General features: G+C 39.5%; 1 protein-coding gene across 3 annotated transcripts in view; it reads right to left on the bottom strand.

The window, feature by feature from the left end:
- The window catches only part of SMC2 (structural maintenance of chromosomes 2), a 446565-nt gene extending 428682 nt beyond the window's left edge, over nucleotides 1-17883 (bottom strand). For 2 of the 3 annotated variants that reach the window (XR_010090895.1, XM_063455288.1), the window contains exons 1-11: nucleotides 17770-17883; nucleotides 15845-16032; nucleotides 14718-14867; nucleotides 10831-10953; nucleotides 8749-8787; nucleotides 7522-7632; nucleotides 7085-7129; nucleotides 6419-6652; nucleotides 2178-2327; nucleotides 1012-1245; nucleotides 235-394 (exon numbers count right to left, since the gene is read on the bottom strand). Coding sequence is in view for 2 of the 3 variants with exons in the window: in XM_063455288.1 (XP_063311358.1) it covers nucleotides 235-394; nucleotides 1012-1245; nucleotides 2178-2327; nucleotides 6419-6652; nucleotides 7085-7129; nucleotides 7522-7632; nucleotides 8749-8787; nucleotides 10831-10953; nucleotides 14718-14867; nucleotides 15845-16012 (1414 nt within the window). In the remaining variant the exon portion in view is untranslated. The remainder of the gene's footprint in view (nucleotides 1-234; nucleotides 395-1011; nucleotides 1246-2177; nucleotides 2328-6418; nucleotides 6653-7084; nucleotides 7130-7521; nucleotides 7633-8748; nucleotides 8788-10830; nucleotides 10954-14717; nucleotides 14868-15844; nucleotides 16033-17769) is intronic. The other variant, XM_063455289.1, reaches the window with a different exon arrangement.
- Between the last annotated feature and the right edge of the window lie 320 nt (nucleotides 17884-18203).

The following is an 18203-nucleotide window of genomic DNA, read 5'->3' as shown; positions in this document are numbered from 1 at the left end:
ATGTAAGGCCAGAGTAGCTAAACTGAAAGCATAGCTGGCCTACAGAATTCTTCTAATTTGGCTATTTTCACCTTAAATTTGAAATTCACTTTGGATTCAACTCAAATTCTCACTTAATGAATAAGCCGGTATGAGTAGTAATTTGTTGAGGCCAATGATCGATTCTCATCAAGTGAATGAATAACAAATCAGCAAATGAATCAACAATCATCACTGCTTTTAATCAAAACATACCCTCATAGCTCAATTTCTTCATTTCTGCTTCCAGCTTTTCTTTATTCTTCTTCACTGCTTCAAATGTTTCATTGTCTTTCTTGTAACCACTGTCCATCTTCTTGACTTCAGCCTGCTTAGTTTTCAGCTCCTGCTGGGCATGTTTGAGCTTCATTTGGGCCTGAAGTAGGAGTGCAACAATTTAAAAAACAAACACGTCGGGCATGTGTGCACCAATAAAACACACTAACCAGCTATGGGCAAAATAACTTGCCTGGTTTGAGCTGTATAGTCGGTAACAGTTTTAAAAGTACTTGTGTAAATAAGAGAAGATATGGCTCAAACAAAAAGCTATACACAGACACAGCCAATCCTGCTCAGGAGAGATCAACGTTAATGACACTATAAGGTTGTGCAGCATTTAAGTATTACTTGAAATAGTAAAGAATATGAAAATAATCAAATATTTCATCTCATTGCAGGTTTCGGTGTACAGGAAAAAAGGATGCTATCATGTAAATGACTTTCTTGCTACCTCTACTAAGAAAGGACTCCAGCACTGTCTTGGTGTGCACAATATATCTAAATACTTTTAAGTTTTAAAAAAATGTGGAAAATGTATTAAATTAACATATTGCTTAAAATTCTCTGGCACTGTAAAAGAATGTGCAATTCTGAAATTAAGATTCGAGGTCTGTAGAGTCGTGCAATGGACCATGACATGGCTAAAACACCTTGACTTATATTGTTTGCCCTCAATGCAAAGAGAGACTTTTTCTGCACAAGGTCTCAAGGTACCTGTTTAGCCTCCGTCTCCGCTTTACTTATTTCATTTTTGCATGTCATCATTTGCCCAGCCAGAGTAGCCTCTTCACCATCCTCATTACTAGAAAGCCCTGCAGAGACAGCATTGAAATGTTGCTGGGCAGAAGCGAAACCCTCGGCGTCCTTCTGACATGCTTCCTGAAACGTGCTCAGACTGTCTGTTATTTTCTTAACTTCTTTCTCTTTGCCACCCAAAGCGTTGGCATCCTTTACAAGAAAAAAAACAAAACAATCTAAGAAAAGAAATATCAAGCTGTTAAATACCATTACCAGTTATAGGGTTATCACAAGCACCATGACCACCTCATTAGTTTGAAGTGATTATGTGCCTGTATGTAAAGTATTTCGCTATGAAACGCGGAGTACAGAGTTTAACACCTCTACTTTCCAAAGAGTAACTCCACCTCCAGTCACGTTATTAGCAAGCATGGAACAGAAACCTAGGTACATAATGTGAATTCTGTGCCAATTTGGTGTTTGACGCCAGCATGCCCTTCTCCTCTGTGCCTCCCATGTTCTCTCCTTAGCCCGCCCTCCCTGGCACCCTAAAGTTAGGGGAGGAGGAACAGGATGCAGTGATATTTTGGCATTCGAATTGAGGCAAGTTGTAGCTATATTCTATATTTTTTTTCCGCCCCATTGGGGAATGGGACACAAAGGGTTGCTCTGGCCAAAAACAGGGACTTCTACTGTTTTTTGATAGCAGTAACCCTTTAAACTGATACAAAGAGAAACTCTAATATGACACTGCAGGTTTTTAATAAAACATTTTAAGGGCAAAGCAAATTAAATATTTAGACTTCAATTTAATATTTTTGGATTTTTTTTTTCAATGATTTTATTATTTTTTGATAAACTTTTAAAATAATGTTTTTTATTAAAACTTTAAAAAATATATAATTTACATATATTTAAATAAAATGTTAAAATATTTTTTTCTAAATATGAAATAATTTTCAACATTTATCAAAAAATATCAAATATAGGCCGTAATATTATTATATATTAATATAGGTCTGATCAATTAGAATTTCTGCCTCTTGCGATAAATGGTGCTAGATAGTGCGCTTGAAATGATGGTAAGAAAAGTGATTGAGTGAATAAGTTACTGATAAATTCCAAATTACAGCTTTGCTCACCTCGTCCATGCTCTTCACTAACTCCTTGCGTTTTTTCTCTTCAGCTTTAATATTTTGTTTCTTGAGGTCCAGGGTGCTTTGTGCCTTGGCATCAGTTCTCTGTGCCTCAGAGAGGGTTTCTTCTAATATACGCAGTTGTCCTCCAACTTCCTGCAACCGAAAAATTAGCTCTTATATGAGAATCATTAGCCAAGCTATTTTACTGGAGCAAGGTTTAAAAATTAACTCATTAACATCAATTATTAGTTATTCCATTAAAAAAAGTTGCTTCTGTCACAACAAAAAGAGACAGTATTAGTAAGAAAAGGTACTTTTTTTTTTTTTTTTTTTTTTTTAAAGGCTTAAGATTCGCGTTAGATTTGAGAGCGTTTTCAAGTGCGGTTAGGTTCAACTCTGCAATTATACTTAGGAAAACTATGGATTAATTTAAGCCGCAAAATAGATATTGAATATTTAATTATGCAACTTCTATCCATCCATAATAAAAAAATAAGGTTCAACAATGTATGCTCTAATTAAACAACTATAACCGATTACCATATAGGTTAATATTAAAAAGGAGAAAATGTTATAGTGCAGAATTTAAGGGTGATATGTGTTGTATGTTGACTTTGCCTTTATCATTTTTTTTTCTTTGTGATAATTTATGTATATGGCTTTTAAGATATTCTACCAGGATTTTGTTTTTGTGCTGTGCAATTTGCTTCTAACACGGAGCAAAGGGAAACAGACTGTAAAACATGTCAGATGATAGATTTCAGATTTTCATAACTGAATGGGACGTATATGTTATCTTGGGGTACCGTAACCAAAATATGAGAAATACTGCCAGTCAGTAGAAACACATTGAGAAAGTTTTGAAGTGTATTCTCAAACTGGACCAAAGCAAAACAGATGGCGATCACAGTATAGTGCGCACTTTGAGGTGAAAAGGTATGAGACACAGACTGGTGATATGGTTCTCTGCTGGCATCCAACACTTGATTGAACATGTCATATGTTTAAACTGTAAGTTTTTAAATCTGTGTGCTATTTTTTATTAAACAAATGCAATATTGTGTTAAATACCGTATTTACTCGAATCCAGTGTGCACCTCACATTTTTCAACCTGAAAAATGTTTTGTTTTGTTTTTTACTGGTGAATGTAATGCACATTTACACAAGAAGAAACTGCTATACAACATTGTGCTACAATGAATATGTTTATTCCTTAACCCCTCATTCAGGAATGCAATGTGCCTGTTTGAATTCACCAGTTTTAATTTGCCGGAACGAAATATACCGGAAAATTTTGTCCCGAATGCAATGAGCCATCGAATCTAATATGCATTAAAATTTTGGAAACTTCATTTTCCAAAAAAGGTGCGCATTAGATGTTAGTCCCAAAACATAATGTATTTACTATCTATTGAGGCCTGCTTCCTAACTGATGAACATATTTTATCAAGCAACACAGCTGTAAGCTTATGGAGCCTTGCAGTGGATTCCTTTAAAGAATGTTTTTGTGGACACTAGGGATTGACCGATTATCTGTTTTACCAATATAATCGGCCGATATTCTGTATTTTCGGCAATATCGGTATCGGCCAATAGAGATACTGATATTGACGAGAATATCTCCTAGGACCGCCAGGCTCATTACAAGCACGTCGGTCCTGGGGGGGGGGGGGGGGGGGTCGCAGCAAGCTGTTTCTTACCTTTCCAACAGCTCCTCCAGCTCCCCAGTGACAATCTTGCGAGTCCTGCGGCCGCAGAGCGTTGCCACGGGTTAACACGGCACTAAGGACCGCAAGATTTACACTGGGGAGCTGCAAGAAAGGTAAGAAACAGCTTCCTGCGGCCCCCCCAGTACTTAACAAGCCACCAGACCACCAGGGAATACTATATCCCCCCTCCCTGGTAAGAAGCAGGGAGGGGGGACTAAAAATAACAACAAAAAAACATTTAAATATAAAAAAATAAATAAATAATATATGCCGCCCCCCCCTATTTTACACAAATTACATCATTACACACACTGCATTATATACACACACTGCACAAACACACTCTGCATTCACTATACACACTGCACAAACACACTCTGCATTCACTATACACACTACACAAACACACTCTGCATTCACTATACACACTACACAAACACACTCTGCATTCACTATACAAACACACTCTGCATTCACTATACAAACACACTCTGCATTCACTATACAAACACACTCTGCATTCACTATACAAACACACTCTGCATTCACTATACAAACACACTCTGCATTCACTATACAAACACACTCTGCATTCACTATACACACACTACACAAACACACTCTGCATTCACTATACACACACTACACAAACACACTCTGCATTCACTATACACACACTACACAAACACACTCTGCATTCACTATACACACACTACACAAACACACTCTGCATTCACTATACACACACTACACAAACACACTCTGCATTCACTATACACACACTACACAAACACACTCTGCATTCACTATACACACACTACACAAACACACTCTGCATTCACTATACACACTACACAAACACACTTTGCATTCACTATACACACTACACAAACACACTCTGCATTCACTACACAAACACACTCTGCATTCACTATATATATATATATATATATACATACACACACACACACTACACAAACACTACAAAAACACACTTTGCATTCATTATATACACACACACACACACACACTGCATCCACTACACACACACTACACAAACACACACAGCTCCCCTGTCTAAACACTTCATCCATTACATGTGGCATGTATATTATGTGCATTTACCTTTAGAATTAGTTTATTTTTTCAAAATGGTAAATGTACAGAATATCGGCAAGTTATCGGCTATCGGCCTGAAAGTTCATAGATTATCGGTATCGGCTCTAAAAAAAATCTATATTGGTCGATCCCTAGTGGACACTTATGTTTACTTGGTGGCCTTTTTAGGAATTACTTTTTTGAAGGAACTGTAGTGCAGGCAAATTATTTTAGAACTTCGTACAAAAGGTAAGATTATGTTTGGTGTTACAGAAGGTTGTTTTAGAATTTAGTATACAGTTGTTTATATATTTGTTTTGCATTTTAGGTTTATTGCTTTTTAACTCATGTTTTTAACACAAACACATTTTATGACAACGTAGAGGCTAATTTGTCTTATGTAGTGGTTTGACAAAATAAGGAGACAAAAACAGAGCTTCAAACTGTTCCTCCCATGGTTTGCAGCTTGCTATTTTGTTTTTAGTAACAACTGATAAGACCTCTTATTACACATGCAGAAAAAAATATCTAAAGAGGAGGCCTGTTTTCTACTCCCATGCAGCAATGGCACGGCTCGGGGCACAAGCAATGGCACGGCTCAGTTTCATCTGCCAGAAACTGGAAGACAGAAGCCCAAGGAGGAAGAGCTGCAGGTTATAATATACCCCCATTCACTCTCTTGCTCTGGAGTTTGGGAACTACCATGCAAGCCATTACCTCAAAGAGGATAAATTCTGTAAAAAAGCAAATACTCCAACCCACGTGTCAGAATCATTTGCGATTTTCTAAATTTCATATAAGTACATGCGAAAACATTTAGGGTCAGAAACACAAACATGTATTCCTGATCCTATAGGGTTAAAACCACCATCTAGCCACCTTGGTCCCCTCTTGTCTCCCTAAATATAGTAAAATCTTACTTGTATTCAAGTCTGGAGCTGCTTGCTTTGTCACGGTTTCCTTTGACCTGCCCACTGTCTGCTGACATCAGCAGAAGTGGTAGCCTGATTCAATCACAATGCTTCCCCATAGGATTGGCTGAGACTGACAAAAAGGCAGATCAGGGGCAGAGCCAGCACAAGTCAAACACAGCCCTGGCCAATCAGCATCTCCTCATAGAGATGAATAGAATCAATGCATCTCTATGAAAAAAGTTCAGAGTCTGCATGCAGTGGGTGCACTGTCAGCGGGTGGAGTTTGGATGCATTGACCCAGAAAGGATCTCTAACAGCCATCTGAGGAGTGGCCAGTGAAGTTATCACTAGGCTGTAATGTAAACACTGCATTTTCTCTGAAAATACAGTGTTTACACCAAAAAGGCTGAAGGCAATGATTCTACTCACCAGAACAAATTCAATAAGCTGTAGTTGTTCTGGTGACTATAGTGTCCCTTTAATTTTAGTTTACTTTAATGACAGTTCAGAGAAAATACATACCTGATCTCTCGTTTTCTCAATCTGTGAGATTTCATTGGCTAGCTCCTTCACTTTTCTCTCATTCTCTGCCATGGTTTCCTTAAGTTTAAGTATTGATTCCTGCATTTCATTTAGTTCTTCTGCAGAGCGCACTTTGGTCTCTTCAGCACAAACAAACTGGTAGGCAACATAGAGACGACTTAAATGTTCTATTTCTCGCATGATCTTCTGGTACTCCAAGTAAGAAGACCTTTCCTATCAAAAGGAAACAAAGAAAAGAATGCAAAGGACATTAGTAATCGTATCAAGGTCTTGTGCCACCAAGTAACACGTATTTAAAATGTAAGGTGTTTTAAAACATTATATAGGTGGAACAATTATAACAAATACAAATAGGCCATTTGTCTGTAAAAGTATGTTAAAGTTACAGAGTCACAGCAAAACAATGTTATACAATAATCTGCAACCAGAACTAAAATGCTAGAAAGGGAACATATGCCATCAACTGACAAAAAGACATTAGAAATAATAATGCGGGTGTAGTCTGACGTTTTCGTAAATTACAATCATTACAGCCAGTAGTAATGGTTTTTAGAAGAAAGGTTTCCAAAATAAGGCTAGTTGTCCCTGTAAATAAAAGACAAATGGCCCATGTTTTTAAATATTCTCTCTGATTTGATCACTTACCTCTTTTAGTTTGTGGATGGTTGGAGTGATTTCTTCTTCCAGAATCTACATTAACAACAAGAAGAAACGAATATATAAAACATAAGATTATGTGTAACATAGGATCGATGATTCGAGTTCTACAATTAAAAGTGCAATTATAAAAATGAGTTTGTCCAATAAAAGCAATACCAATTAATACAAGCAACCGATATGTGGGATAACAGCTTATTGCTTTGTTAGGCCTTGGTTTCCATACTCCCCATGGGTGTCAAATTGTTTTTGAGTGTTGTAATGGTGCTCCAGAGGCACCAAAGGCCTTCCTGTGGTGTGAGTAATGCAATACATTTAGCTGTAGTGGTGATGGTACAGTGAGTGCCTTTGTGAAGTACACAAGTGGCTGGTAATCTGTATTTGACTCAAACTGACTTAATTGATAAATATTAATAAGGATTTACCGTCTGTATTTCCTTAAGCTTGGCTTCTTTCTTCTCAATTGTTTTTTGAGCAGCAAGTTTCTTACATTCATACATCCTGGTACCAGCAGCTTCTTCAATCATAGCTAGAATCTGTAACAACATTAATAGGGTGCAATTTAGTGGAAAGACCATTACACTGTACAGTTGTATCCTGTTATTCTGCTAACAAGAATATGCACAAAACTGCATGACACCATTCACTATGTTTTAACTGACAGAACCTTAATGGAACTCAAGTCATCCAAATGTTAAATTTACATTAGAGATACATATATTTAGCCCAAATCATGACACTGTGTAATATGTAACGTGTTGTTGTTCATCTGTGGTTGTATTTTCCTAATTTTAAGACCTGCTAAGACACAGTTTAAAAACTACTAAGGAACAGAGGTTTCTAATGTCCTCATATGTAAAATCACAGAAGAGGTTGTACTTTATTTCCATGAGTGAGTTAGTGTTGGTGTATAATATCTATACATATGAATACACACACACACACACACACACACACACACTTATTCTAACTAATGTACCGTAGTACATTCCTGGTGCCAAGATGCCTAGCTGCTTGGCACATGAAATACGAGGTGGTTGTCAGAAATATTTTTTTCATGCACCCATCCATTCAGCAATAAAGCCATGCACAGCAGCCCTGCACTGTCAGCCAGGTTCAATTTCTGGCAACCATGAACTTTAGAAAAGTATAATCTAATCCAATACCAATCCTTATATTTTCGGAGCTGACAGGGACTCTAAATAAAAGAAAATATAGATTCAAGATGCCATTTAGTATTGGAATAAAGATGCTATCTAAAATTGTTAGTGATGCCTTAATGTAGAAAATATATTTATGCATTATAATAAGTGTAGCATTAAAAACAGCTCCCATATTATTAGAATATGCTATGAAGTTATGAATCAAAAAAAATAAAAAAAATAATAATAGACAGAACTGAAAAGTTTACATTATAAGCATATCTACAACTGAAAGACCCTCCACCCACCACAATTTGCGGTTCTTAGATTTATTGAGTTCTTCTGACCAAATATCTCCATAGCATCACAAAGAGTCATGTAACTAAAATGTTTTGGTTTTTTTTTAAATCTCAAAACAAAGCTGCTAATTACCAGGTGAGAGCAAGACAAAACAACTCTGTATACTGTAACTTTAATAAAGATCAGACATATACCACAGGAACACAATACCTCTGGAGGCTTCATATTCAGGACTTTAGTAATTCGACCCTAAAAATAATACATAAAAAAAAAATTAAAACAAAAGTAAAAACGACAAATTATTTGAGAGCAAACAAATACAAGAAAAAAGAGAGAAGGAATCCAAAAACATGGAAACCTGCCAACTGGTAAGCAAGCCACAGAGCCTTCAGCAGCTTCTGTGAAGTACTAAAGGTAGGGAGACTATATTTTCAGCCTTTAACCCCTTAAGGACCAAACTTCTGGAATAAAAGGGAATCATGACGTGTCACACACGTCATGTGTCCTTAAGGGGTTAAAGAGATACTGTAGTGCCAGGAATACAAAGCTGTATTCCTGGCACTTCCGATCCCTCTGCCTCCCCCCTCCCACCCAGTAGATACAGAGTTAAAATCCCTTTACTTATTTTATCCCAGTGCCGATGTCTCTTGGCGATGGGTCGAAGCTCTGCCCCTACTCCGTCCTGTGACGAGCGGGGTCTAATGCGCATGCGTGGCATTTGCCGCACATGCATCTGACCTCCCCGAAGGAAAGCATTGAACCAATGCTTTCCTATGGGGAAAAATCTGACGCTGGAGGTCCTCATCCACAGCGTGAGGACGACCAGGGTCGGGTTACAGACCAAAAGTCTGTTACAGACCAAAAGTCTATTACAATTCTGGAAGCGCCCCCAGCGAGAGTTAGACAGGGGAGCTGCTGGGAAGGGAAGTAATAGTGTTGCTTGGCCCACTCTGCACAGTCCATGCCATCTCCCTCCTCCCTGGCCAGGTAAGAAGCATGAAGGGGGGACTAAAACAAAATGTAAAAAAAAAAATTATATTTAAAAAACAAACAAATGCGCCGCCCCTCCCCCCCTCCCCCCCTTTACATTGCGATTTTAGAATTTGATATTTGTCTTATAAGTTTAGTACCCATCACAGAAAAAATTTCCACATAAAAGGATATATTTACATAAAGTAGACATCATAAGCCATTTATCTAAGGGTATTTTGACACTTATTATGTAGCCATTTAATTGCCAATCTCTACTAAATATTGTAGTAAAATGTATTTCCCCCCTGGTTTTTAACATACACACATATAAACAAGTATTTCATAAACCTGGTGTGTGATACTATTGTACAAATCCCATATTGTGTTCAGCTACGTCTTCTGAGTACAACGATATGCCCGATGAATGCCTTTGCCACTATCCTGTGAAACTACAATGCCATATAAGAGACCTGACCATTTCAGCTTTTACCGTTAGAATTTTTATGGATGGATAAGTTTCATATTGGGGCATTATAGCAGTTTGACTATTGAAATTACCCTACAAAGGACTACCCAATTATCAAAAAGTTTGTGATGGATTTTATCGCAAAGCTTGTGTGGGATTTAACCCTGTTTACACCGCATTGTTACAATGGGGAATTACATCCCCATTTAAAATCCTGATTTTAGCACACACTTTGAGCTATGCAAACACAGCATAGGTCAGTCTGGGGCCCTTGCTGGTACTTATATTGTATGACAGTCTAAGCCGTCATTGGGCATTAAAGTCCTGCACTGCATAACAGCATAGACTGTCATCTGGTCCTTAAGTGGTTAAGGAGGATTTAGCTATATATATATATATATATATATATATATATATATATATATATATATATATATATATAAAATGCACTTAGGTACAAATATCAGTACAATATGTTATCCAGGTATTGTCTGTGTCAAAATACAATAAAACATATCGCACCCCTGGTCTGTGTTTTAAAATTAAAAAGGAATGATTCAGTACCTTACTTAATAGAGGGGGGGGGGGGGGGACATAGAAAATGAAGATATAGCGGAATAAAAAAAAAATTAAAAAAAAAAAATTGAAGAGATGGCCATGGGGGAGGTGTCAATATATAGTGTCCCATTTAAGGCCATGGTGTTCCTGATAAGATTCCTGTGACTGCCATACTTTTTAAAGACTGGTAGTATGTAACACGCTGCTAGTTTGTGCTCATATGTGAGGATTTAGCATTTTGCTTTTCAATATAGCAATTTGCAACAAGATATCCCTGCTATTAAAGCAATAATTACCTGCATGATAAGAAAATGAGGATTATTGACATTGAGGCCGACAGAGCAGAAAAGATCTTGCACACGAGTGTTGTTGGCATTTACTCCATTGATTAAATATTTGTTCCTGCCACCAATGACAACCTTAAAAATGAAAAACATTATGAATGTAAACGGAGTTAAGCTATCTGACACAACTGAAAAAAACAAAGCATTTGAAGATTGTCACGGACTTGGGTAAAGCTATCATAGAGAATTTTAATTAATATAATTAACAAGCACTGTTATACTTCACAAAGCCCAAACCCACAATGCTTTTGAATATAATAGATCTTAAAGAGCAACAATAAACTAGGTCAGTTCCTCCACTTGGACTACTGACCCATATATTTAGTCACATAGAAACATGCTATTCAGTTCCACTCTAAAGAATAATATGCAAATGCTGATGAGTACAATATAAAACTTGTACTTTCAATTCCTTTAGCAAATCTCTTTCTATACTAAACATAATACAGGTTCTTGATTTATTTCAATGTATGCCATGTATTACGCAAACAAATATATATGACAAAATCATGGCATACTAGAGACACTACTTTCCATTACTACTGCTTTACTTGTAGACAGCGGCTCCCTTTATATTTTATTTATACTGGTTTTTATAAAAAAAAAATGTTTTGACAATTTCATATTTGTAAGGGTCACTAAGGAACAAAACCACTTCACTTAGCTTATGTTATGGTGCAAGGACCCTGCCTGTACTCTCTTTTCAGAAACAAGATAGTTCATCTGTGGATAGCTCAGTGTGGAGAATTGTAGCTCACTTGTGCTATCAGAGTGGTAATCTAAAGCATCAGACAGATTCAACCCACAAGGACAGGACAAATTATACAGGCCAAGTAAGTCACTCTAATATAATACAAAAAATAGATTTTCAAGATTCAGCACATTTGGAAATCCCCCCAATAATGTAAAATGGATAGTCCTTGAAAACTGGCATGAGCATCCCGATTTGGAACTTCAAACATACAATACTGATTAGACATGTGCAATTCGTTTCGGTCCGAAAAGTGCAGAATTGCCAAAATTACCGAAGTGGCGAAGTTGCCGAAGTACAGTATTGCCTAAGCACTAATATACTTACCCAGTGAAAGAAGAAGAATGTTGCACTGTATACAATTTTAAATAAAAAGTATACAAACATAGCCAGGATTCACCTGTAAGCATTTGCAACACTTACAACAATCAAGTAACATACATTCATATAAAATGTAAGTTACTTGGCCAGTCAGTTTAATGACAGGAATGAATAAGTAGATAACTCCCTAATTCCCACGGTATTAGGGAGCTATCTACTAAAAGGCTGAAAGACCTAAATTGGTCTTTCAGACAAATTTACTAATACTAAGTAAAGATTACTTAGTATTAGTAAATTATGCCCCTACTCGCTATTGCGCGAGTAGGGGCATGTCTATTAAACAGTGAGCAGCCTGTGGCTGCTCACTGTAACCAAAAAAAAAAAAATAACCCGGAGTGGCGGGTGGGGGCCCTAATGTAAAATAATAGGGGGGGGGACCTATTGTCCTCCCCCCGGCCCCCCACCCCTGAGCGGTGGGTGGGGGCCCTAAATCAGAATTAGGGGGGGACCTAATGTCCTCCCCCCTGGCCCCGACCCATGAGCGGTGGGTGGGGGCCCTAAATCAGAATAAGGGGGGGGGGACCTAATGTCCTCCTTCTGGCCCCCACCCCTGAACGGTGGGTTGGGGCCCTAAATTATAATAAGGGGGGGGCCTAATGTCCTCCCCCCTGAGCGGTGGGTGGGGGCCCTAAATTGGAATACGTGGGGGGGACCTAATGTCCTGCCCCCACCCCTCAGCAGCGGGTGGGGGCCCTAAATACTAATAAGGAGGGGGACCTAAGGTCCTCCCCCCCTGGCCCCACCCTTGAGCGGCGGGTGGGGACCCTAAAAAAATGTCTTCTCCCCCCCCCAGGTGTCTAGGGGTCCCCAAACCCCTAGTCACCCCCTACCCCCAATAAAAATGATCCCCCTACCTACCCCCCTCACCCTAAAAATAATGAGGGGGGAACCTTAAACTATGAACCTGTATAAAAAAAAAAAAAAAAAAAAAAAAATTACCATTCAATGTTTTCTTTCTTCTAAAATCTTCTTTCTTCAGCCCCAAAAAGGCCAAATAAAAATCCATAATAACCGACGCAATTATAAAAAAAAAAAAATCCATCTTCACCCATGGAGGGCTCCGCGCAGACTGAGCTCTGCAGGGCAGGGGAAGGCTTATAAAGCCTTGCCCCGCCCTGCAATTAGGCTCAGAGCACTCTAATTGGTGGGTTTAAGCCATCCAATCAGAGTGCTCTGACAGGTAAATGAAGAGACTGACAGGTAAGTCTCTACATTTACCTGTCACAGCACTCTGATTGGTTGGTTTGAAATCCACCAATCAGAGTGCTTTGTGTCATTTTACACAGCGTGGGAAAGTTCTTTGGAATTTTCCCACGCTGTGTAATTTGACTCATAACTCTCTGATTGGTTACTTAATCCACCAATCAGAGAGTTGAGTCAAATTACACAGCGTGGAAAAATTGTCAGTCTCTTCATTTACTTGTCAGAGCACTCCCACTTAAACCGACCAATCAGAGTGCTCTGAGCCTAATTGCAGGGCGGGGCAAGGCTTTGTAAGCCTCCCCCTGCCCTGCAGAGCTCAGTCTGCGCGGAGCCCTCCATGGGTGAAAATTGATTATTATTTTTTTGCGCTCGTTTTTTTTTTTTTATTATAATTGCGTCGGTTATTATGGTTTTTTATTTGGCCTTTTTTGGGGCTGAAAAAAATAAGATTTTAGAAGAAAGAAAACGTTGTATGGTAAGTTTTTTTTTTACAGGTTCTTAGTTAAAGGTCCCCCCCTCATTATTTTTAGGGTGAGGGGGGTAGGTAGGGGGATCATTTTTATTGGGGGGGAGGGGGTGACTAGGGGTTTGGGGACCCCTAGTCACCTGGGGGGGGGAGAAGACATTAGGGGGTGGGGGCCAGGAGGGAGGACATTAGGTTCCCCCCCCCTTATTAGTATTTAGGGCCCCCACCCGCCGCTGAGGGGTGGGGGCCAGGGGGGAGGACACTAGGTTCCCCCCCCTTATTCTAGTTTAAGGCCCCTACCCATCGCTCAGGGGTGGGGGCCAGGGGGGAAGACATTAGGTCCCCCTCTTATTAGTTTTTAGGGCCCCCACCCGCCGATCAGGGGTGGGGGCCAGGGGGGAGGACATTAGGTTCCCCCCCCTTATTAGTATTTAGGGCCCCCACCCGCCGCTCAGGGGTGGGGGCACTATTTTTTATTATTTTTTTAAACAGTGAGCAGTCACAGGCTGCTCACTGTTTACTAGACATGCCCCTACTCGCGATATAGCGAGTAGGGGCAAAATTTACTAATACTAAGTAATTTTTACTTAGTATTAGTAAATTTGGCTGAAAGACCAATTTAGGTCTTTCAGCCTTTTGGTAGATAACTCCCTGATACCGTGGGAATTAGGGAGTTATCTATCAAGCGGCTGCAAGAGAAGTCCCGAGGTGCCGAAGTTGCCGAATTTCCAAAGTGTCGAAGTTGCCGAATTTCCAAAGTGTCGAAGTTGCCGAATTTCCAAAGTGTCGAAGTTGCCGAATTTCCAAAGTGTCGAAGTTGCCAAATTTCCAAAGTGTCGAAGTTGCCAAATTTCCAAAGTGTCGAAGTTGCCAAATTTCCAAAGTGCCGAAGTTGCCGAATTTCCAAAGTGCCGAAGTTGCCGAATTGTGAAAATCCCGAATTTCAGAATGCCAAACCGAACCGAATATTTTTCCCATGCACATGCCTAACACTGATATACCGGGAACAACATATTTAATTGGATATTGATAAACTACCTGTCTGGTCACTGTAATCTCGTCATGTGCTTCAAAACCTAAGGGACTCTGCTGTTTGTCATGGTTGTCAAAGGTGATTGAAACAGTGGCTTTGGTAATTCCAGCTTGGCCATTTTTGTAGACAAGATCTTGCAAGTTGGAAGCTCTCACCTAGCAAGCAAATGCACACAAACATCTACAGTTAGTAATATAGAGAACAATGGAAAAAATATTAAACCAAAAACAAACACTACGAGTTACAGCTGGCATCCAATATATCTTAGTGTTGCAAAGTTTATTATAAATGTAACACATACACAACACAATTAAGTCTTCAGTAACACCAAAAAAGTGTGTGAAAAATATTTTGTTTTTTTTAGTCTTGGAGTGTTAGACTGTGTTAATGAAGGGATAAATTTCTACTTAGGACCATCAGTCAGATCAAAGATCAAAACATCAAAGTGTTATTTTTTACATGGAGAGCCTTTGTTTTTGTGTGAACATGTTTTTTTATCACTTCTTCTTTCGTCTCGTTACCACACACCATAACCTATGTGGTTTTCTACCTTTCTATGTCACATCCACCAATCCTATATCACTTACAACCACTCCCTCTCCTCCCTGTATCCCTCGTATCCACGCTTGCTCAAGCCCTTGTTTTTTCCACCATATCACTTATTGAATCCTTATTTCCCAATATAATGTCACATCCAACAACCCCTTTACCATCCCAAGGGTCAATTTCACAACCATCTTGCTATTACCACATCTTAACTTACATTGCACAGTTCTGCGTAATCAAATACAGATCAGTGCTGTTTCCATGAGGTTCACCCTGGAGGGATGTAACATCTTAAGCTGCCAGTGAGCACAGCTAATTGGTGATTAAATATATAGCAATCTGTTGCCTGACATGTTCCCACTGGCAGAAGCTCTGGTCCAAATGTCGCCAAAATACCGAAAGCTGCTGTAGATTTAGTTTCATCAGGCTGTCACAATGATTTTACATTGATGGGTAAAATTAGACATCTTTATCCTGGCTACCTCACCAGGGCTCAGTTTTCCCTCGCTCATGGTGAGAGCATGAGTAGATATTTTGATCCCTGCCCAACATAAATTTATAATATCTGCCCAAGCCCTTTGCATACCTGTGACAGATTGGAGATGCCAAGCAAGAAACAGATGGAATCGAGAATGTTGGACTTGCCACTACCATTTAACCCAGTTATGGCATTAAACAGGGGGTCAAATCCATTTATTTCTGTCCTCTGGGCATATGACTTGAAACCTTCTAAAATAATAGATTTTATGTGCATCTCTGCTGCTTCTCTTGCACCTATAATGAAAAACATTAGTTACAAATAACTCCAACCAGGATAAAAACTGCAATACTTAAAGAGAAACTATAGTGCTTGCCTCTAGGGGTCTTCTGGTAGGTATTTTATCAATAACTGAAATGATTACAATTACAGGGTTAAAAGGGACACTATAGGCATCCACGCATTCAGGGTCATATTTTTTTGCATTTGCTGCAGCATTAGCATCTGCTCGTCGCAGGACGTTGGAAGGGGCGAAGTGTCAACCTAGTGCCGAGGGACATAGGCGCTGGGACCAGGTAAGTAAATAAAGGGTTTTTTAACCCTTTATTCACCAAGGAGGAGGATGTGCAAGGTAGGGTGGAGAGGGGGAGCAATAGTGCCAGGAATACAGCTTTGTATTCCTGACACTATAGTATTTCTTTAAGGTAACTGGGACACTGCACCCAGACCACTTTAATGAGATGAAGTGGTCTGTGCGACAATAGTGTCCCTTTAAAGGAACACTATAGTGTTATGAATACAGACATGAATTCATAGCCCTAAAAGTGTACTACTCACTGTTTAGATTAAGAGTCCCCTAAATCAGGCTTCCCCAAACTCCGGCCCTCCAGATGTTGCTGAACTACAACTCCCATGATTCACATCCTATTTCATTCATAGAATCAAGGGAGTTGTAGTTCAGCAACATCTGGAGGGACGGAGTTTGGGGAAGCCTGCCCTAAATGATTTTTTTTTAAATAAATAAATAAAAAAAGCATTAGAGGAAGTTCAACACCATCATGCAATGTGTGAGTTCATTGAACGTCACATAAAGCAGTCTAACTCAGTTGTAGGAGCAGATGCACCCTTTAGTGGCTGTCAGAAAGACAACCACTAAAGGTTGTTTATCCATCCTTCTCAGCATGGACCCTTTCATTTTAGGAGTAAGAGTGGAGGTGTGGTTCTGAGAAATTTCAGGTAATTTATTCAACATTTTATGCAACTAAAATGTAAATTAGAACGAGAACTATTTATCTTATTTACACAGAGTGTAAACACATTTTTTGTAGTTTAAAGAAATTATTACTGCGAGTATTACCGCTGTAGGGCTCTGTTTTACACAAAGACACACCAACAATGTGGAACTCCAAGAAAGAGGGACATAAGGGGCTCAAAATAGGTACTGACCCTCCAGAATAGGGTCAACTGGGGGTATGATTTAACACTACAATGTAAATATTATCAGATATGCAAAGCGCATTGGTTTACACTGCAGGAGGAAAACGACAGGGTCACTGCACTCAGACCACTTCATTGAGTCGAAGTATTCTGGTTGCCTATAGCGGTCTTTTAAAAGGGACACCGCAAGTATCATAACCACTTCATGTCACTGTAGCAGTTATTGCGCCGGTGTTCCCCGGTGACATCCCATGGTTAAAGTTCAATCTATTTGCAATGAATGGAGTGACATGTATGTGGGTCACACTAGGTGCCTACAGTGCCTCACAGCCCAAAGTGGGAATTTGGATTCTACTTTTTATCAAGTCAAGTTTGCAGGTCATTCATTGGCTGAGAGGGTCAGCTGACATGTGGCTGGAGATGCCTTGTGCACACTAACTCCCATGACTCTCAGCCAGACACAAGCTGGCTCAGAGTGATAGGAGTCTCTGTCTACAATACACCTATATGTATTCCCTCTATCTCCTATATCTACAGTATATGGATAATCCTCATACACCCCGAGCACGGACACTGTCACCCATGCCGGTCTATACACACCCTGAGTGCGCTCTCTCTCTCTCTCTCTCCCGGCAGTTAGTCCGTGCCGCTGCTTCAAGCTGCGCGCTGTTTTGGCGCCGGGTATCCTGCTTGGACGTTGTGAACTCGATGAGGGCTGTCCTAGTCGCGCCTGTCTGTATGGATTCGAGATAATGTTTATAGGCAGCAATACAAGTAACACAGCATCAAGGTAAGGAAGTAAAATTTCCGTACGTGTTATCCGAAAACAGAATGAAAGAGATTTCGTAAACAAAATGGAATAATATGCGGATAGTTTTAAACAGGCGATTGTAAGACAGCCTGTTTGTATACAGGAAACATTACGCGCAATGGAAAAGAGCGCCCTGACATTTCGAATTCTGTGTGTCTGGATTTGCTAGCTGGTGTGTGACTGAGACCACGTGACCAGCATCAGAAGCCATGGAAGCCA

The sequence above is a fragment of the Pelobates fuscus genome, chromosome 5 (assembly GCF_036172605.1).
Source record: "Pelobates fuscus isolate aPelFus1 chromosome 5, aPelFus1.pri, whole genome shotgun sequence".
Classification (NCBI taxonomy): domain Eukaryota; kingdom Metazoa; phylum Chordata; class Amphibia; order Anura; family Pelobatidae; genus Pelobates; species Pelobates fuscus.
Note: the sequence above shows the minus strand (reverse complement) of the source record. Positions and strands in the feature narration are given on the sequence as shown.